The sequence below is a fragment of the Hyposmocoma kahamanoa genome, unplaced genomic scaffold (genome assembly GCF_003589595.1).
Source record: "Hyposmocoma kahamanoa isolate Upper Pololo Valley unplaced genomic scaffold, ASM358959v1 96871, whole genome shotgun sequence".
NCBI lineage: Eukaryota > Metazoa > Arthropoda > Insecta > Lepidoptera > Cosmopterigidae > Hyposmocoma > Hyposmocoma kahamanoa.
In genome coordinates this window covers 1,364-23,492 of record NW_020655274.1, presented here as the reverse complement: position 1 = coordinate 23,492, position 22,129 = coordinate 1,364, and the positions used below count along the sequence as shown (strand labels likewise).

The following is a 22,129-nucleotide window of genomic DNA, read 5'->3' as shown; positions in this document are numbered from 1 at the left end:
GTTTTGGAATTAGATGTTTTGCTGTTTTTCCTACACCACCGAATAGAACAGCACGGCATTGTTAGAAATATTATCTTTATTACAATAAATACAGAATATTTTTTGGAATATACGGAGACGTACACACAGGTCAGTAGTTGGCCTGTCTATATTTCAGTGCAAACGGGAGTTGATATTATAAGAGCTGTATCGCTAATGTGTTAGCAGGAATATATGGCCCTTATTTCGTCTCCATTTCTATACCAATATACTCGATGGTTCGGGCGAACATGTTGGTTCGAAGGTTTGCTAGATGTACGGATACAGTGAAGAAAACATTGTTTAAGGCATTTTGTACACCGCAAGTTTGTGGTTCAAATGTATACAAAAATCGTACAATGCTCTGTGAGTTCAAAATAAATAATACATTTTCCCCCATTCTCCCGCGCCTTTGCAGCCCTTCGCTTTGATGCAGTCTGACGAAAGAAAACTGCCGCGCTGTTGAACAGAGTGCGGGAGCTGTAACGGCATCCTGAAAGCGCTAGCTGATAGACCTAACTGCCCGATGATGTATACACTCGCACAGAGGCCAATTTCATTATTAATTATTAAGTATTCATCTAGGATAAGCTCTACTAACATTAAAATGGACCTTAAATGTTGTCTGAAGTAAATAAAATATTATTATTAAGGCTCGATCCGGCAAACTAAGCGCGTTTGCAGGATGCGGCCTGGGTCGCCCAACTCCCCTCGAGTACGCCGTTGCTCTGCGCAAGTACATTCGTTGCACAACTGTATGGTTTATAAAACTGATATTATATTCATGCGTGATATAACAATTTATAATATTAACTAGCTGAGCACAATTTTATTTTAATATTGGTCCTTCACTTGAGATATATTTATTAATACGGGCCTCAGTGCACTAGGGTAAAAGATAGAGAATGGCCAAAATGTCCGTCAACGATTTTGAGTTGTAATGTGCGCATTGTGACCAGTGACCATGGTAACGTAGACAAGTTCTTTTAATACCTATTGGGTGAGAACTGGCAACACTAATTTTGACGTAATTTGTTCATTAAAAATTGTTATCTAACGTGTTTCTAGACACTTGATATGGTTTGTTTGCATGTGAATGCAGAGTTCATTTATTAACCGACTTCAAAAAAGGAGGAGATTCTCAATTCGATTGTATATATGTCGCGATTACTTCGGCATTTCTGAGCCGATTTTGCTGATACTCTTTTTTGTTTTTTGAGGTCTATTTTTTTTACAAAATAATTATAATTATTATCGCCTAGCTGTTTGTCACTTAATACGAGATTACAGGGATAGTTGTAGCTAGCGACCGCGTAAATTGCATCACAATTTTGAAAGGCAAATTGTACAGCGCACCTAGCGGTCTCAAGAAGAAGTAACATTTTGTATATAAATATATTACGAGGCCGCTTTATTCTCAGTAAAACATATGGTAGCGGTATTGGTGATATGAATCATCAATTGGACTTTCCGAACGCCTGCGCGACTTCGTTGGCTAGCATGGAGGCGATTGCCATGTTGGGACAATTGGCAACGACCCGTGTGCTTTCTTCCTCAATTTTCACCGATAGCAACACTAAATCTTGAGATGACAACATTCTGCCGGCGAATCTGAAAAAAATATTTATTAATTATTATAGCAAAGCTCAAAACATTAAGAAAAATTAATTCGTTCCGACAGGATTCCAACCAGCACCTTCAGGCAAACCGTGCTAGATTGCAATTGAGCCATGAAAGCTAACTAAGCTTTTAGTGATAGACAAACGACAAAATATACGATTAAATTAAGGTAGGAGACAGACGAATGTTATATTGTTTTAGTTCTTACACTCGAGACGAGTATGGACACTTAAGTCGAGGGTAAAATGGGTTTTATGAACGAGTTATACACTCTGCTTTTCACGATTATTTAATTAAAATTGGAAGTAAAATTGCAATAATTAGACAAATTTAATGTGATGGTTTATTTTATGCACTAGAGCATAAAATCCTATTTTATGCAGCCTACACCCAGCCTAAATACGAACTTTCAGAGCATGATAAGTGAAAAGTTTATTTAAGGGCCTTGTTAACGCTGCTGCGTCAGAGTGCGGCGGCGGAACCAGTTCCTGGGTCCTGAGTCCACCACGCCGTTCTTACTTATTTTATTTAACGCAATTTTAATGTACCAAAAACTACGTCATTACAAATTATATATATCAAGCAGGAGTTTTACTTGAAGACGTTAGAAACCCTCTGCTGAGCTGTTCGTCAATAACAGCCCGGACGGGCCTTGTGATGTTAACGCATTCACTTGTATATGTCGTCATTATCAATTTATTTTTACATCCCACTACTGGGCACGAGTCTCCTCTCAGGGGTTTTAGGCCATAGGCCGCCACCCTGGCCCAGTGCGGGTTGCGAAAATTCTTCGACGTGCAAGTTCCATCACGATATTTTCCTTTACCGAAAACCTCATGGTAAATTTCAAATTAGATTCCGCACATACATTCCGAGTATTACCAGAGATAATATAGAGGAGGCCCGGATTCGAACTCACGGACTGCTTGAGAGGCGGTAAGTCAACTAGCTACCACGTTCGTGCGTTCACATAAGTGTGAGGCCAGAGTGTAATTTTGTGAGTTGTGAGTAGTCAAAAAAAGCATGGTTTGTTTCACACGACAACGCAAAAGAGGTATCTGCCGACTCACGGGCGTAATAACGACTGTCTTTCGGTCGCATCGAGTGTCGGGCTGGCGCGAGTGGAGGTAGGGGCGAGGGAAGGGGTCACTTTGGTATAGGATGCGCGTGAGTACAGACGTTTCTTGCGAAAATGTTCGGTACGGAGATTAAAATATAAATAATTGAACAACTTACTTGATTGTTATTACTAGTCTTTCCTCTGGACTGATGGCTTGTCTCATATTTGTATGTGATTTAGCAATAAAAGGTTTTACTAGGCTTAACAATTCTTGAAAAACATTTATTGGCATGTGGTAGTACTTAACAAATTGATCTTTATGTGACATTGACTTACAAATAAATGGACGACGGGTCTAATACAAAAACCACGAAAAAAATGTTCCAAGTCAACCTATTTAAACGTAGTGACATGTAAAGGAATATGAAAAGGCTAAAACGTTGAATTTAAATTGTAATGTCATCGCAGTACTGTCTAATTTTGCTTGCTTCGCTGTCAGTCGAACAAACGAAGACTAAAGCGTGAATGACGCTCTGTATACGATTTTAACGCCCTATAATTTCGGACACTTTATACATATAATACTACATATAATTGTAAGTCAATGTTATGTGAGCATAAACTTGTACATAATATATAGAACTGACCGCACTTATCGTTTCATATTGAGTGGATGTATCCAGCTTCTTTTTCTTTTTTTACCATCGTCTGCTAATGCTTCAAATAAATGCATACTATTTTTAATGGATCCATTACACTATTACGACACAAACGCTTAAAAGCAACTAAATAAAATACATTCGTCTGACCCTCCAACCGAATTTCGGTCGAGCGCAAACTGCGCAACTCAAAAACACAACTCACAAAATTACACTCGTCTGGCCTCACCCTAAGAGGTTCCGGTGTAATGGAAAACAACTTTGTAGTAACATTACCTTAGTAAGTCCCCGGTGGCGGTAATCGGGGCCACGTTGGCCGTCTCGAATACCTTCTTGCAGATTAACTGTTCGTCATCCAGTTTTACTGCTTTCTTTTCGCACTGTAATTAAATAAATAAATATAACACACACACACATAGCCCTGCACTAGGGAATCCCTGTATCGCGGGTGCTATGGACACACACATAGACAAACTACATCTAAACTTCCGAGAGAAATTGATATACAATGGCCATACAAATACTTCTTCCAGTCCGGGACTTCTGCGTGGCAGACCGGCATGGTCTACGTTCGGACACTGAGGCAGTTCAATTAATAGAAAGATCTATGATTCACATTTTCAAATCTAAAATTATTTGGTCTTCTCAACTACGGAATTCCCCGAGTACCAGATCAGTGAAGGTAATTCCGGGTCTTTACCGTTCGTGTTCCAAATTGGTCTGATTGGAAATCGAAATCGGGACTTCGCCTTTGACCATATTGCTAATCGCTGGGCCTTTGAGGTCGTTGAATGAACTTATTGGTGAAAGATTCTATTCACACATATCGCACTCTTCTTCCCATCTGTTTAGGCAGAGACAACAGCCTTCCACTTGCTACAATCCTTACACACATTTTTAACACGCAACAGTTTTCATACAGCACGTCGTTTACTCTTGACACGGCCGTTCTATAGGAGATCCTCGAGATCCTAGAGAGATTTGGTCGTGAAATATTGGTATATTGGTCGTATTAATTATTATAATGTATTTTCATAATTATACATAAATTATTTGGAAGTATTTAAACATACACAACACACACACACATCTGTTACAGTTTAATATGCACATATATATAATTATTTTACTGTTATATTGAAGTACCTAAGTATGCTTGCATATGTTGTTCCGTGACGTCACTTAGGGTCTTAACTGAAAATCAGTGCTGGGAACGCGTTGCGTTTTCCAGCAAATACTGAGTTTGTGACCCTTTTGTTACCGCGGCTGGCACCACACAAAGTATCTCAATATTTAGTCTTCTTTTTTCTATTATTTGTGTGAATAGTTCATGTTTTAATTTTATCTAATTTTTGTATATACATTTTTATTTTGTGTTTGTTTGTGTTTTTGTTTCGTAATTATATATTTGTTTTACGTTGAATGTTTTGATCGTGTTTTGTTCTGTTTTGTTCCGTTTTCTCCTTTTTGTCTTTTGTCTTTTGTGGTGTCATTGTGGTAAACAAATAAATGTATTTTCTTTCTTTCTTTTTTCTTTCAAATAATTAATTATCATTACGGAATAACAAACTCGTGGAAGTGTGAAGTAGCGTTCCCTTGTAGTCATTGTTATGACACATTTATGATAATCAACCATCGTTGCGTGTCATCGCTCTCTTAAGCCGAACATGTGCTTCATTAACTAAACCAAAAATCATCATCATATCAGCCGGAAGACGTCCACTGCTGAACATAGGCCTCCCCCAAAGATTTCCAGACCAGCCGATCGGACGCGACGTGCATTCATCGGTTACACGCCGCCCTTACCAGGTCATCTGTCCATCTAGTAGGGGATCGTCCCTCTGAACGCCTTCCGGTTCGTGGTCTCTATTCGAGAACCTCTCTACCCCAACGGCCGTCAGTTCTACGAGCTATGTGCGCTGCTCACTGCCTCTTCAACTTGCGATCTCCTCATTTCTGATTCGATTACGTGGAGAAATGCCATAGCCATTGCTCCCTCCATAGCTTGTTGAGGGACTTTGAGATTTTTTTATGAGGCCTATAGTAACTGACCACGTCTCAGAGCCGTAGGTCATCGTTGGCAACACGCACTGCTCGAAGACTTTTGTCTTCAAGGACTGCGGTATTGCGAACGAGAAGACGTCCCGGAGCGTCCCGAAAGGCAAAAATATTTAAAGTGTATTATGGTTTATTGTTGTCTTGTGCTGTGGAAATAATAGCAATAATAAAAATGTATCTGATGAGGGCGTTTTATTATAGGTAAGTATTAAATTTAAAAAATTAAACTTAAAACCATGTAACAGGACTGCTAATTGCGATACAAGACAGCGTAGTCGGGTATTTAGTACCTATTGGTGCTCCAGATGTCGCGACGAGTACTAAATAGATATTTTTGTAAGTAATTTGTTTTACATTGACGAGCTGCAATTTATCAAAGCTACTCTAATTTCTAGTTTATAACAAACAAATCAACTAGATGGCGCTTATATTACAACTACATATCTTACATTCTAACTCCATGTTGATTCTCTATTCTGAGTTACTTCTTTTTTACGGTCTGACCTTAGGACCTGGCAGAATCATCAGCGTCGTAGTTCAACTGAACTGCGGCATAACGCTGAGTCGGGCCCTTTGTGCTGACACAATACACTCGACTCTACACCCGATACAATATAACACTCCAGACCATACCCGCAAACCTAGACTAGTCTTTTTCTTTATGATTACCATTGTACCTATGTCTTAAGCTTATTTGTTAATGTACTGTGAATCTACTGATACGCATACTTGTCAAAGTTGAGAAAAAAAAATTTACTTATGATAAATATTTGAATAAAAAAACTGACGTCTAATATCCACGACCATTTACGTAATATAAACTACTTCTTAGATATAAGACGGAATTTTGACCTTTTTCAGAGTTACGACCTGTAGTACGGAGATTAGCATTTTCCCAAAAGGTCTACTCTAAAGGTCCAATTTCGTTTGATAATTATATAATTCAGTCAAGATAATTTATCGTAGTAGTGTAATTTAGTTTACAAGTGTGCGCGTGTGGCGACACCAATTTTGATACTAATGCCGTTTGATACCATTTCCACTATTTGTTATTCCGTGATTATCAAACACTTTTTCCTAACAATCTTACTTCAGTCATTCCCCGAAGTTTCTTCTGTTCGAGGTCCCATCTCGATTCGGACATAGTGACGGGTCGCATTAGCTCCCCTACCGGTGGAGTTATGGACACTGGCACCTCGCCTGGTTAACAACAAGACGAGAAAAATAGTGACAGATTGCATTGATTTTTTTTTAATGTTATAGATAAGCCAAAAAGATGAGAATCGGCTGCTTCTACAAAACCTAGTAAGGGACAATGTTTTCGAAAATATTTTTTTAAAGAAACACTACTCCCGAAGATTTCGTGCGACAAGGAATCTCATTGCCACGGTTCGGGTAACCATTCTTTTGACGGTCATCAACCGTGCTAAACGTATTTTTTAAACTAGGTAGCGACATGGATCGTAAAAAGAGTGTTGCAGTGCTGTTATTGATAAGAAAGTATAGGAAAAAAAAACACCAGCATAACCAAGAGGTTGATAAGGAGGGGCACTATAAACAAAACTTCTGTAGAAAGATATGGGATTGCCCTAGCCGCCTCCACCCTGTATATGCCTACAAGATGCCTCTTCACGCCTCATTTGAAGGACCCCATATCATAAAAAGGAGGGAATACGTGCGCTAGAAGGGAGTTCCATTTGTCGACTTTGCGACAGTGAGCCACCAAAACTTTTAGTCCGCGATGGAAGGTAAGTTGGAAAACGGTTTAGGAGCAGGATAGGGGAGGGAGGGATAACGCCGAATATTTCTTCAGAGCACTCGCTGTAGTACATTCGCTGAAAGGTGCTAACCGATGCAACATTTCTACGGAGTTGCAGAGGTTCAAGATGGGATGAGATCTCTTCACCGCCAATATCTCGCATTAAAGTTTAAGGGCGACTTTGATTTGTGTTTTCGGACTCTTCTGCAAAATTTTGTCAAAAGCACTTACTAGGTTTTGTGATAGGCAGCCGTGATGCGATATCGTAAGGTACGTTGCAAAATTAATTTAAAAAAAGTCGTAACTTACCCAAAGAGCTGATGACAGTGAACTCAATAGGTTGTATGGTGTCGGCGAAGTCCACTCCGAGGGTGGTGGTGGCGGAGGCGCCGGGTGCCAACGACGGGATGGGGGCGAAATCGTGGATCGCCCGAGACCCCGTTAGCGTCTGTTTTAGATATTTCGTTATAGTTAATAACAACCGTGGTAGCCTAGTGGTGTGGCCTACCGTGTCTTAAGCGGAGAACCGTGGGTTCGAATCCGAGCTTCCACCTCTGACTTCTTCGGAATTTATGTGCGAAATTTAATTACAGATTTGCGATCAAGAAAACGCCGTTAAGAAATCTGCACACATCTGCAAAGCAATTTCGTGATATGTGTGACGTTCACAGCAAGTACTCAACAGTGGGATTATACAGGGTTTTTAAGAACACTAATAACGTCGCGAGGCCATATTACTAACATCATAAACAATAATTTTTGTTCTATGGCTTTAAATAATTTATCAGTATTTCCTGTCATACAAAAGTAAAGATATTTAAATCGATAGCTTTAAACAACGGTTAGCCATTGACCTACAAGGGGTGAGCGGGGTGAGGGAAGGGTTGGCCTATTTGCAGAAATTCGTCATCAGAATATTATTATGTAGAATTATTTCCTACTAAGTATAGATCTAAAACGTGTTAGATAGTACAAGAAAAATTGAAAGTTGTTTATTGGTAAATCTATTATGTTTTGTGAAAAGTCAGAACCAAAGTGGTTGTTTTTTAAAAATAATCTTGTATATAGGCTAATTATTATTGCTCGGAAGTGTTAAAACAGTAGTAATTTAGAACGGACTGGTAGATTAAGTAGCAGTAGAGCTGTTTGTGAAAGAGTTCGTCTAGAAGTACTGCCGCCAAACAGTAATGTCAGCATTACTGCGTTCCGGTTGGTGGCAGTGCCCCTCACTCGATATAATCATTAAAAAAAAAACACATTGTATGCCACACGGGCGGAATAGCAATCACAAACGTTCGGGCCACGAAATTAAGTTGCGCTATAGTCCGTTTGTTTAGGTGCTCAACTAAATGTAAACAATCTTGAGATGTCTATTTAATGAAATATACATTTATAAAACTATTTTTACTTACGTTCAAATACAAAATACAAATACTTACCTCATATGAAATTGCACGCCTAATTTTATATGTATTGATTTGTAAAGCATATGTTTTAACAAAAAAGATGTATCAAGATTGTTTACATTTAGTTAAGTACCTAAACTAATGGACTATAGTGGCACCTTCTTGTGCAGCCGGACGCCGCCGACGTCCTGGCCGCTGTGGTTGGCGAAGGTGATCTCCACGGCGCACATGCGCGGCGAGTACAGGTGCGGCCTCCGCGCCCAGCGCCGGGCCGCGCCCAGGCCGCCGCTCAGCACGCGCGGGATCAGCTCGCCGCCGCCCGCGGGCGCCAGCGCCGGCGCCGCGGCCGCGATGCCGTCCGCTGAGGAACGCGGTTGGTCACGCACAGGGCACACGTCTCCGGCAACGCCCACTTACATTAACACGTTTTTTTAATAATAACGCTCACAATCAACCCCCGCACTAGGGAAACCCTGTGTCGCGGGTGCCATGGACACACACATAGACAACCACAAATTACACCCAAACTCACGAGAGAAATAAATGTAGGCCATACAAATATTTCTCCCGGCCCGGGAATCGAACCTGGGACCTCTGCGTGGCAGTCCGGCATGGTAACCGTTCGGCCACGGAGGCAGTTAATAGTAAGTTAACTATTTCAAAAGTAACTGCAACATTTCAAAATGGAACTCTGCGGCTGTAGAATACAGTTTGTTTCATATGACTGTCACTTGTTCTTACATTGTGGCGTCATTTTAGAAATTGGTTGTCTACGTCACAAAAACCTTTTGCAGAATTCAAACGCGGTCGTGTGACTCTCAGTGACAAATTTCGTGATGGTCGCCCGTCCACTGCCGTGAACAACAAAAACATCGATCTGTGCGCCGTATGATCAAAACAGACAGGCATGTCACATACCATGAGATTCGGGCATCTTTAGGCATAGCCATGAGTCAATACAATCAATACTACACAAACATTTGGGTGTGAAAAAGCTGTGCTGTCGGTGGATCCCACACAATTTGACTAAAGCTCAAAAAACGGACCGCGTCACTTGGTGCAATGCCATGCTTACCAGGTTCAACGAAGGGGCGTCAAATTTGATGTGGGACATAGTAGCAGGTGACGAAACATGGATTTATAGTTACGATCCTAAAACAAAGCAGCAATCGACCGGTTTTTCGAGATGAGCCGAAATCAACCAAAGTGGCACGCGTGCAAAGTGCCTCTAAGCGGATGATTGCTTCTTTTTTTAATAAAACTGGACACGTGGCTGCTGTTGCTTCGGAGAATCGTTGTACCGTGAATAGTGATTGGTACACGACCATTTGTTTGCCGTAAGTTATTGAAAATAACCGTAACCGCCGTGAATCTTGCACCACGATAATGCCAGTTCTCACACGGCCAGACAGACAAATGAATTTTTGAAGGTGAATGACGTTGACCTTATGAGCTATCCCGCGTACAGTCCCGACCTGGCACCTTGTGACTTTTATTTATTTCCAAAAATTAAGAACAAATTACGCGGTCAACGATTTTCGTCATCTAAAGAGGCTGTCGAAGAGTATGAAAAATATGTTTCAGAGATTGTCACGGAGGAGGAGTGGCATAAATGTTTTCAAAATTGGTTAATTCGTATAAAACAGTGCATTAACGCTAACGGAGAATACTTTGAGAAACAATAAATACAGTATTTTTTCTTATTCATTCTGGAAACTTGTAGGGCGCCTCACGTTACTATAATGCTCTGGCCACACTGAGGCGGGCGTGGGAATTTTTGTAACGCAAGTTTCGAATCTTCGGGCGATCTTGTTTAGCGAGTTTAAAGTTCAATATTCAAAAGGGTAAAGAAATAGTTGTAACCAATACAGTTTTATAAATATTATTCCAGTTTTATTAATATTTGTGATTTTTAAAATGGTTATCGCACAAGATATTTTTGGTAACTGGTAAACGGTTCAAACCATTAACGCGAAGACGTGTTCGCTGCAACGATCGGGCTGGGAGTGATGATGTAACGAAACAAAATCAGAACGAAGCAAAAATTTTTTTGCCTCGCCATTCTGATTTTGTTTCGTTTCAATTCAATATTTAAAAACGAGTGGCCAAGAACCGGAAAAAAGGCGATAAAAAGGTTGGATGACGATGTACGAACGTCACATCGTCACAAGTTCATATGAACCCTGCCACATTGAAACTATATAATAACTCCGTAGCTATTCGAACACGCAGATTTTTTTTTTAATTTAGCATTTCTATGCTAAAGTCACGTGTTATGCTTCAGTGAATTCAAAAGCTTAAAACGATCCCCTGTAAACTTGGCAATTTCGACATACGATACTTTACGTATGAGGGGTCGATTTATCCGTAGATCAACTAATATAGATGGAACAGTTAATATATATATCAAATTCAGGAGGTAATTTTCATATCAGCAACGCGGATTGGTATTTCGATTATGAGAGTATGATTATGCAATAGAAAAAAAAATTATAAACAATTCAAACAACGATAAACACACTAGTAGACACTATGTGATGTAATTTTCATGCATCGAGATTCTATAATTAACGGCGCGTGAGTCGCACATACACGTCACCTTAAGTACGTGTTTAAGGAAAAACATTTTTTTCTAACATATTTTTTTTTATTATAATATTTATGATTACTTGATTCGATCGAGATTTGGGCGGTGCTACAGTCTATACAACGGTGCCACATTGACTATCGATATATAGAAGTGTTGAAGTGTTTATACAGAAACGCCAGTATGTCAGTTCGACTCCAGGACCAGTGCACAAGGCCTATCCAATTGCAAAGAGGAGTGCGACAAGGAGACGTTATTTCTCCGAAACTGTTCACCACTGCATTGGAAGATGCAGTGGTGAACAGGAACTCGATGACCTTAATAGAGTTTCCCAGCAGGTGGGTCTAAAAATGAACATGGACAAGACGAAACTTACGTCGAATGTCCATGTCGTACCCACCCCTATAATAGTGGGAACCTCTACTCTCGAAGTTGTTGACGAGTATGTCTACCTCGGACAAACCGTCCAATTAGGCAGGGCCAACTTCGAGAAAGAGGTCAATCGTCGAATCTGAACCCTTCTTACTCTCTCTTCTTACTATAGGCCTCATAAAAAATCTCAAAGTCACTCAACAAGCTATGGAGCGAACAATGGCAATGGCATTTCTCCACGTAATCGAATCAGAAATGAGGAGATCGCAAGTTGAAGAGGCAGTGAGCAGCGCACATAGCTCGTAAAACTGACGGCGGTTGGGGTAGAGGGGTCTCGAATGGAGACCACGAACCGGAAGGCGTTCAGAGGGACGATCCCCTACTAGATGGACAGATGACCTGGTAAGGGCGGCGTGTAACCGGTGAATGCACGTCGCGTCCGATCGGCTGGTCTGGAAATCTTTGGGGGAGGCCTATGTTCAGCAGTGGACGTCTTCCGGCTAACATGATGATGTTGATAATATTTATGCAATATTAAATGTTGTGTACAATTACAATTGAATGTCAGATTAATGTTTTTTTATATAATAATATAAATGCGCATTTGACCTCCACCACACCTCATAGAAAGTGACTATGACTTTTGTAATATAAGTATAATTTGTATTTTGTTACCTGTAGCTGTACCATATTCAATCGAATAAAAATACTTACTGTCCCCTATCACTACAGGACCTTCTGTAGGAGGCGATAGGAACCCCCCGCAGGTGGGAGTCATCGTGGGCAGCGTGCTCGCAACTTCGTCCAGCTCCAAGAGTAACTCCAGGTTGGATTTTTCGTTCTTCGCCTGCTCTGTAGATTTGTCTTGCTGTTGGTTGTTGGGTGTCTAGAACATAAAAATTACGTACTGTAATAAACTAGTGATGCAACAAACTTCTGCTTCCGCTGAAGTTCCGCACGCATTTTCACATCTGTTTCCGTTTCTGCTTCCGCAACTTTTATAAAGGAACTTTAACGGCGCTAGTGCGGATTAACCGTTTTTTGTTATGAAATGAAATAAATTATGAAACCAAAAACAAGCCCCATTGGGAACTATTTTGTTGAATTCTTTTTTTTAAATTAGATGGACTTGCTCTTGACCACTACCTAGCTCTGGAGCAAAGATAGGATCTACGATGGAACGAGCTTGCCCAGAAGATACCTATTCAGTCCCACCTTACAGATACCCGGGTTGCATGAATTCGGAAATACAGACGCAGGCAGGGAATTCCATTCCTGGGCTGTGCGCATAATAAAAGACGATGAAAAGCGCTTAGTACGCCTGAAGGGAATATCGACCAATTAAGGATGATATCCCGTCTTACGTCTGGATGTCCGATGGTAAAAGGGGGCGGGCGGGATGAGCTGATGGAGCTCATGGGCACACTCACCGAAATATATTCTGTAAAAAACCGACAGACGGGCAACTTTGCGCCGGTGGTGGGCCAAACTGTGAACTTCAGATTCGAGCTTAACGTCGCCAATAAGTCTTCTGGCTCTGCGCTCAATCGAATCAAGAGCCTCAAGTTGATACTTCGCTGAACCATCCCACAGGTGACTGCAGTACTCCATGCAAGATCGGACTTGTGCTTTGTTAAAGTTAAGAGCTGTCCAAGCGTGATATATCGCTTAACCTTGTCAAGGATACCCAGTTTTTTGGCTGCAATTTGTGCCTTACATTCAATATAAGCGCCAAAGTTAAGGGTTGCGCTCAATGTTATGCTAAGGAGATCCAGGCTGTCGGTAAGAGAGACAGATATACCCCGAAAAGTGGAAGTCAGATCAAATTGACTCCTTTTAGCAGTAAACAGACAGGCCTGCGTTTTGGTGGCGTTGAACTCGACCAAGATTCAATTTAAAAATGTATCATCAATCGTGATTTCACTTCATCGTCATCTGACCTAAACGTTGGCGGATAAGGATCATAGTTATAATAATAATAATGTTTATGTCAGTAATACAATTAAGTTTACATTAACAGTGGATGGTACTTTCTATTAAGATTATCAAGCACATTTAACAATTTTAAGTTATACTTAATGTAATGTTTAATTTTTACTTTCCCAAACAATGTCAAAACAAACAATTTTTTTTAAATGTTCAACATTTTGAACTTCTAATTTTATAATTAATTTGAATCTCAAAACGCGTGTGTGCGTGTGTGTGTGTGTGTGTGTGTGTGTGTGTGTGTGTGTGTGTGTGTGTGTGTATGTGTGTGTGTGGTGCGTGCGTGCGTGCGTGCGTGCGCGTGTGTGTGTGTCGTTTTTAAGGCAAGTGTTCTAATAGATCTTCGGTTTCCTCATACGATTTCGACTGTAGCCATTTTGATATAAGTTTCTTGGAGTCTCTATAACTTTTGGCGTATATTTCTAATTCCTTATTAATTAAATTATGCAGTTGCGTGTCGTTATCTATAAGAGAATATATTTTTGTGCGAGACATATGTAAATCAGGTGTCATCTACCTTCTTGTCCGCCTTGTCCGATTTGCCGGCCAGCTTGGGTGTGTCGTCGCCGCTGCTGTCGTGCGCGGTGGAGCTCCCGTCGCTATCGTCTTCCTCCGACGACTCGCTGTCCGTGTCGCTGTCGGACGTGCCCGAGTTTGAACTCTCCGCCCTATTAGTATTGCTTTAGTATAGTACATTGTATACTATTCGGTAATTTTCCAAAAAACTTAAAAAAACTCCCATTCCAACTGTTAAATTTTATCCTAAAGTTGCCTGGAAGAAATTGCTACTTAGCAATAACGCCGCCTATTGTACATTATCTTACTCTGTGATACTTACATTACTGTTATGTGTTGTCAGTGTAATTTTTAAGAATATTTCATTCATTCATAGTGGAAATTTTTCTGGCAAAAAATCCGAAAAATTTAAATATAATTCGAAAGCTCATATTTTAGATAATACTTTATTTAATGAGTTCTTAGGTTTTCGCGATTGTTACACATAGGTAATAAAACTAATTTTCTATTTAACTCAACCGTCAACAGAGTCAACCGTGACCATAGGACCTGTAAAGGGCCCGAAACGTCGGTTTGTTTGAAAACATAAATATACGCGATTTAAATCCGGACAAATAGTTTCGTTTCTTAATATACTTTATTGCTAAAACAAAAAACAGTACATAGACAACTTAGAATTAATGTAAAGGCACAGGCGGCCTTATCGTGCAAGCGATCGCTTTCAGACAACCTTTGAGACAGATAACTTAAGATTAACATATCTTGAACATATTATGTTCTACGTTTAGAAATATCTTTTCAAGTTTTATTTAGCGTGAAACATCAAACAAAATTGTCTAGCTAAAAGCAAGTCAGACAAAACGAGATTTAAAATGATTGGATAGCAGCGAAAACAGAGAATCATAAGTAAAAATAAAATTTTTGTAATGGCTCGATCGTTTTCGGTGACAGGTGTCACATTTTTTTTTTAAATGGTTATTTTTCCATGACCCAACTAAGCACATATACCAATCCTTTATTCCCATTACTGTTAGGGCTCATTCTGCAAACATACGGGGTGGAATGTCGATTCTCTACCATTATATTTTTATTTTTCGCTGTTTGCACATTTGCGCGCACTTTTAACCTCGAACACCTCAGGTCGTATATAGAAATTTAAACTTTGAGATTAGTACTCTACTTTTTAGTAGCAGTAGAGCTCAGTACTTTTTAGCAGCAGACGTATCTCGATCAGATTGAGAAAGTCTTTAAAAGGCTATTTTAAAAGTACCAAGAATAAACACGTATGAAGAACTAATGCGTGTAGAGGAAGGAGGTTTAAAGGGTAAGCGAATTAAAGTAAATGGACCTCAGTTTACTCCGGTGGGAAACAGGAATGATTGTACGTATGTATGTATTAATTATTAATTTTTTTGTGATGACCGTGTAAATAGTACGGGGTCCGTGTATTGAATGCCGGTGGTCCATGGCGAACCTACCTAACGTAATGCATTAATATAAAAATAGTCGCGCGTGACATTTTTGAATTTTCGACCCATTTGACGGCCATCCATTATTGGAACGAGTGAGTCGCCTTAATGTAACCCGCGAGCCTTCCCTCTTTATTATTTTATCGGAAAGGGTCCATGATTAGAAAAAAGTTGAGAAATCCTGGTGTAGTGGAAGCCCACGGCGAAAACGATGGTGGTGGGATGATTTGGATGACTTTTAAAGGTCTGGCCAGATGCAACCCAAAACCGGGACCAATGGAAAGAGAGGGAGGAGGTCTTTGCCTAGCAGTGGGCCACAACAGGTTTGTAATAAAATAAATAACAACATTTTTAATAACTACCCTTAATAATTAGCGCTACGGCTAAAAGTCGTTACATTAATAAAAAAGAAGTAATACAAAGATGCGACGCAAACATAGAAAAATTCGTGAGGTCCGCTGGTTCGTTTCGTGGCTTAGTTGGTAAAGCGTCTGGCACGGTATGCTAGAAGACCTCGGTTCGAATCCGGCCGGATCGAAGGAATTTTTTCTAAGTGTTCGATCTTTGTGTTACTAATTACAACATTTTTAATACCTATAACTAAATTTCCATCACACCTTAACCAATATGTCTACGTTTTTGTTAGTTTTGGTTTCTCGATATATTCTTAATACATTCACTTACCTGTGGTTATTAGTTTCCTTAGACGTTTCTTTTTTCTTTTCGTCATTGTTGCTATCCTCACTGTAGACAAATAAATAATATAAGACCACAGGAACAGTCAATGGAAAAAAAGGGGAGGTTTTTGCCTAGAAGTGGGCCCCAACAGGCTTATAATAATTGGATGCGGAAGCGGAAGAGTAAATACTATAAAGAACTCAATAAAAGAGTTCCCAACATGGCCTGTCTTTGGTTTCATAACTTAAGTGCAATTATTACATAACACAAAATTATGAAAAAACGCGCGCTCCACCAACAAGTCATTCCAACTAGCGCCGTTAAAGTGCCGTTATAAAATTTGCGGAAGCAGAAACGAAAACAGATGTGAAAATGCGTGCGGAACTTTCGTTGCGGAAGCAGAAGTCTGTTGCATCACTAGTTTATTACAGTGCGTAATTTTTATGTTCTAGGCACCCAAGAACCAACAGCAAGACAATATAAGAACACAGGAACAATCAACGTCGAAAGACGTACAAAATAATCAAGTCTCAACAACTGCAGAATTTTATATACATTCAATTCATGTAATAATTCCTAACAAGTGCAGTATCGGTGGGTAACCGACGGATGCACGTCGCGTCCGATCGGCTGGTCTGGAAATCTTTGGGGGAGGCCTATGTTCAGCAGTGGACGTCTTTCGGCTGATATGATGATGATGAAGTGCAGTATTTCATATACATTCAATTCATGTAATAATCCCTGACAAGTGTAGTATTTTATATACATTCAAGTCATGTAACAGTTCCTATTAGTAATTATTCTGCTTGTTTTTAGTTAATATTTAATTTGCATTTTATAATTTTAGTGTTTACCACGCTAGTTACTTACTTACATACCACCTCATCTTGTAAAAGCGGTTCCAACTGAAAACCAGCATTACAGCAGGCGAGCTATAGCATATGCTGCGTTGGATCCGTTTCAGCTTATAGATATATCGCCTCCTCCTACGTAAAGTATTGTATGTCGAAATTGCCAAGTTTACAGGGGAGCGTTTTAAAGTTCTCCATTTTATTCGGCAAAGCTCATTACTCACATAGAGTGACAATCTAATAGATCATCTAACCGATATCTAGGATATTATAATACTCTATGTGAGTAACGAGCTTTGATGTTTAAAACTGAGAAATGCTAGTCACGTGTTATGCTGTAAACTTGGCAATTTTGACATACGATACTTTACGTTGGAGAGGTCGATATGTAATCATTAATATGTTTTATCTGTTTTGTTTGAATTTTGTTAAGCTGAATAAACGTTTCTTTCTTTCTTTTCTAAATGACAAAAGTGAACATTATGTGCATTTATGTACTTCTCTAAAAACAATTGGATGCTGATAAGCGATAATGTGTATAAGCAATAATAAACATGTTGACCATAGTTTTGCGAAAACGGCATCCATAGATTTGTTAATTGTTTTTTGATAGTTTGTTCTAAAATTCACTTTTGTTAAGTACCATTTAGAATAGTTGAGAAAATTTATTAAGGGCACTCTCCTGTGGATATTTAGTTTTTTTTTTATGTAAAAAAGGAGGCAAACGAGCTGACGAGGCACTTGATGGGAGGTGGTCATCGTCGCTCATGGACATTTGCAACAACAGATGATCTGCCTATGCGTAGCCAGCTTTTGAGAGCCATGTAAACATTTTTTGAAGAACCCCATGTCATGGCACAAAGGAAATACTTCAGGAGGAAGATAATGATCTTCCTCCTTTAGTATTTCCTTAAAAATATAAAGTATTTTAAAGTATTTTCTTAAATGTAGACAAAATGTGTAATGACACATCTTGCAGATTCGAGGAAGCAACGAACGAGATGAGTTTTACAATGCCAGGCATCTATAATGTGAGGATGGACTCTACTCCTTTGGCGGGAAGTGCGATGGTAGAAACGAGACGGTGGCACCAGTTCGAAAAGTTCCTCAGAGCATTCCCCATTATAAAGACGGTAGAACACACACAGAGAGCCAACGTCTCTCCGTAGGCTAAGGGCTTTATTGCATATCAAAGTCATTCGTGTTGTTAATTTCCCCAATAAAAATAAATTAATATATACATTATTCATTCAGTGTTAATGGATGTTCAGCCTTATTCTATGTTCACCAAGGGATGGACAAGCCATTAACAGGTAATGCCATCAAATGATTTCTCCAGGGGCTTTTTCAAGGTCTGGCAGTCTGTTAAAATTACAATTATTACTTCGTAAAATTGATCTTGATTAGAATGACAGATGGCCAAAATTAGGACGACGTAAACTTGTAGCAACTTTTCACAAATTATTTTTTTAAATTACAGTTTAATAATATAATAATAGTTAGTATGTATAATTAGTTAGTTTATATAAGTATTAAGAAAATGAAATGGTACAGATAAAAATAAGTACGTCATGCTCTGTGGCCACGCCACCCAATTTGTTTTTTATTATGATGATATTACCCATGTACTGTACGGCTGATGTACATGTACAAAGAAAAAAAAACATTTACGGTGGCGTGGCTACGGAGAATGCTCTACAGCAACGCGACGTATTATTAACACTTGTAGATGCAATGTTAGCTATTTTTCTGAAAGTAGCCAATGTACGAACGCTGTGCATTATGTACATATAAAACAATAGGCGAAATGTAAGTGAATTCTGCTACATCTCAATTGTTAAATTTTATAAAAATGAAACGCCTTCGTATTCACTCTTACAAAATATTACAAAGAGCATGACGTATATAAATTACCCCAATTACTTGATGCGTAAAAAGGAATATTTTATCCATAGAGATTTACGCCATCAAATCGATATATCGAATCGACTGTTTCGTATCTCGTGCGTACACCTTTTATGCGGGTTGTTTTCTTTTGTTTAGAGCTTTTATGTTTTTGGGGTAATTGTTCAAATTTCGTTTCGTTGCAGTTGATTTTATGCTTTGTCGTCATTGACTTACAAATAAATGGACGACGGGTCTAATACAAAAACCACGAAAAAAATGTCCCAAGTCAACCTATTCGAAATTTAAATTGTTATGTCATCGCAGTATCGCGCTGTCCGTAGAACAAATGAAGACTAAAGCGGAATGTCGCGCTCTGTATACGATTTTAGCGCCTTACAAGTGCGGACACTTTTTAGCGCGGATCCGACGTCCATATAATTGTAAGTCAATGTTTGTCGTTGATTTTTTGTTTCGTTGTTGTTGATTTTTTTATTTGTTGTGTAGTTTTATTAGTAGGTTAATAACATATTAATTGAATCCTATTTATTTTGTTGATTATTTGTTTTTAAATTATTTCCTGTAAATCGATTTTTTAAATTCGATTTGACATCATTACTCAAACGTCACCGGAATCATGCTATGTGGAATGAACTATAATCAAGCTATATTTTATCTAATAAGAAAGCATTTTTTATTTCAAATTGTGCTCTCACAATACTCACTGAATACCAGTCTACAGAAGCCCTTAAAATTACTAATCGGAAAACTCGATACTGGCGAAATCTAAAGAGTAGCCATTAAGCAAAAAGAAGAAGCTATATTTTACGGAAAATAGATTTTTTTTGCCGCTGATTGCAAAAAGAAGGAGTAGAAGAAAGTAAGTGCTAATGGAAGTGAGCTTACTCATCAGAGGAGTCCTCATCGCTGCTGGCTTCTGAGGATGAAGCGGACGAGGACCCCGATCCACTGCTGTTGGGTTCCGAGTAGAAGCTCTTGTTTTTCTGCAAAAATACGCCATATGAATTAAAAAAATATATTAATTTCAATTAATAAGTTTTTACTAAAGGTCACGATGTTTTACTATGAAATTATTCCATTAGTTTGTTATAATTATTAATACAAAGATCGGACACTTGGAAAAATTCCTTCCATCCGGCTGGATTTGAATCAGCGTGTTCAAGCAAACCGTGCTAGACGCTATGCCAACTAAACCACGGACTGAACCAACGGACCTTACGAAGTTATGCTACGTGCTTGTTGAAGATCTTTGTTTTAGTTTCAATATAATAATTATTATGTAACAACCACAATTTTAAAACGACATTAGTTGCGTCGCGCCAAGCTAGATGGCGGTTGTACTCTGAAACGCGCTAACGTTTTGTTAACTCCAATAGTATAAGTCATCTCATATGTTTTAAACTGTAAATGCTGTCTACCGCTATAGTGAACCTGGTCACGGCTTGTTAGGATTACAACACTTTCAGATCTTTGCGATTTAACGCTCTGAGTGGCACTGCAACTGTTTTTTTTTTTTAATAAAAAATAAGTGCGCATTTGACCTCTATCTCAGCTGATGGAAAGTGATGATAAGGTCGACGATGTAGCATGCACTCCTAAATAGTGCCTATTCACTTTCGTCTTGAAAAGGTCCAAGCTACAGCATTCGGGGAATACGTGCGCTGGCAGGGAATTGTACTCTCTAGCCGTTCGCCATATAAATGTGGAAGCGAAACGCTTGGTGCGAATCCTGGGAATACCCACAACATAGGGGTGGAATCCCAGCCCCCGATGATGGAAAGGGGAAGGCGGAATCAAATTATGGAATTCCATCGCACACTCTCCGTGATATATCCTGTAGAATACCGACAAGCAGGTAACTTCACGGCGGTGTTTAAGGCTTTACAGCTTCGCCTCTACTAATTTCGAGTGACCTAAAAGCCTCTTACCACGCTTGTCGTTTGAATCCAAGGTGGCCAGATGGTATTTAGCAGAGCAATGTTATATTAAGAACGTGTCGCTTATTACCGTCCCGGCACTTGGTAGATAGATAGATAGATAAACACTTTATTCACTGATATAACACAAATACTGATTAAGCATAAAAGAAAAAACAAAACATGATTGTCATAGCAGTGAAACGGCGCTGGCTCAGCATATGCCAAAGTTTCCTAGGGCGCTGGTTTTCAGTCAGAACCAAGGAGAGGGATTAAGTTATTTGAAAGCAAAAGTATAACGGCTATGCGTAAAGTTATACATTGACAATAATAATATAATATGCTTAGAATAATAACGCATACAATGATAGTTTCATATCAAACGAACTGTCACAAGTGAGGCAAAAATCAAATTCATGTAGGCTAGTTTTAGTAGTAGGTTAATTTTCGGTTTTAGTGAATATTTATATAAAAATACAAGTTGAAACGCGTTACTTCCTTGTGGAATGTGATGTTAGTATCTATTTTATGTTTGTCTGACGTATTTTTACACTCATTTACCGCACATTTCGTCATTGTTACCTAAATTTCTGGAGCTGTTCGCGGTGCAAGTTGACCTTGAGCACTGACGACCCGCCCGCTCGTGTAGGCCCATTGGGAGCGCTTCAATTTGCCTCACTTAGCGTGTGCGGACTAGGTTTCTATGCGTTATTATTCTAAGTATATATGGTCGTTAAATAAACCAGCTTAGAACAGACCTTCTCGGCCTTGCGGGCCGCGGGTCAAGCGTACCTGGGTTTCTGGGCGGGCGTCGGCCGCGTCGCGGGGGGGCGCGGCGTCGCGCAGCAGCGCCGCCTGCGGCGTGCGCGGCGCCAGCGGCAGCGGCCGGTAGCCCGCCGCGGCGCAGCCGATGTACTGCGACAGCGTGCCGATCGTGTACTGCTGCCGCTCTGCGAATTGCAGCGAACTAAGGGCGATGCCACTCGAGCAACGCGGTGTCGCGATGTAACGCTAGGCACTTACGCACCCACGGAAGAAAAAACATTGAAAGTGCTTTAAGAGTCTATAGGGCAGTAGCAGTAGAGCTCCTTATGAAAGAATTTCTTCAGGGAAGTACTGTTACCTTACCTATTTCTGCCGCCAAGCAGTAATGTCAGCATTACTGCGTTCCGGTTTTGAAGGGTATTTATTTATTTATTTATTGAGGAATGACAAACAATTGTACATGGTGAGTTATACAGAATAAGATTATCGGTTTCGCTAATAGTA

At 39.6% G+C, this 22,129-nt stretch overlaps 1 protein-coding gene across 1 annotated transcript; it reads right to left on the bottom strand.

Annotated features, from left to right (window-relative positions):
- Positions 1 to 160: 160 nt before the first annotated feature.
- On the bottom strand, positions 161 to 21,810 carry LOC113238560 (AP-3 complex subunit beta-2-like; the record flags this gene model as incomplete). The annotated part of the gene is made up of 10 exons (XM_026475385.1): positions 161 to 1,629; positions 3,634 to 3,737; positions 6,506 to 6,615; positions 7,484 to 7,622; positions 8,739 to 8,941; positions 12,254 to 12,425; positions 14,043 to 14,193; positions 16,195 to 16,254; positions 19,830 to 19,927; positions 21,653 to 21,810. Coding segments are annotated over 10 exons (1,349 nt in total), but the record flags the coding sequence as incomplete, so codon positions are not given.
- Positions 21,811 to 22,129: the final 319 nt, after the last annotated feature.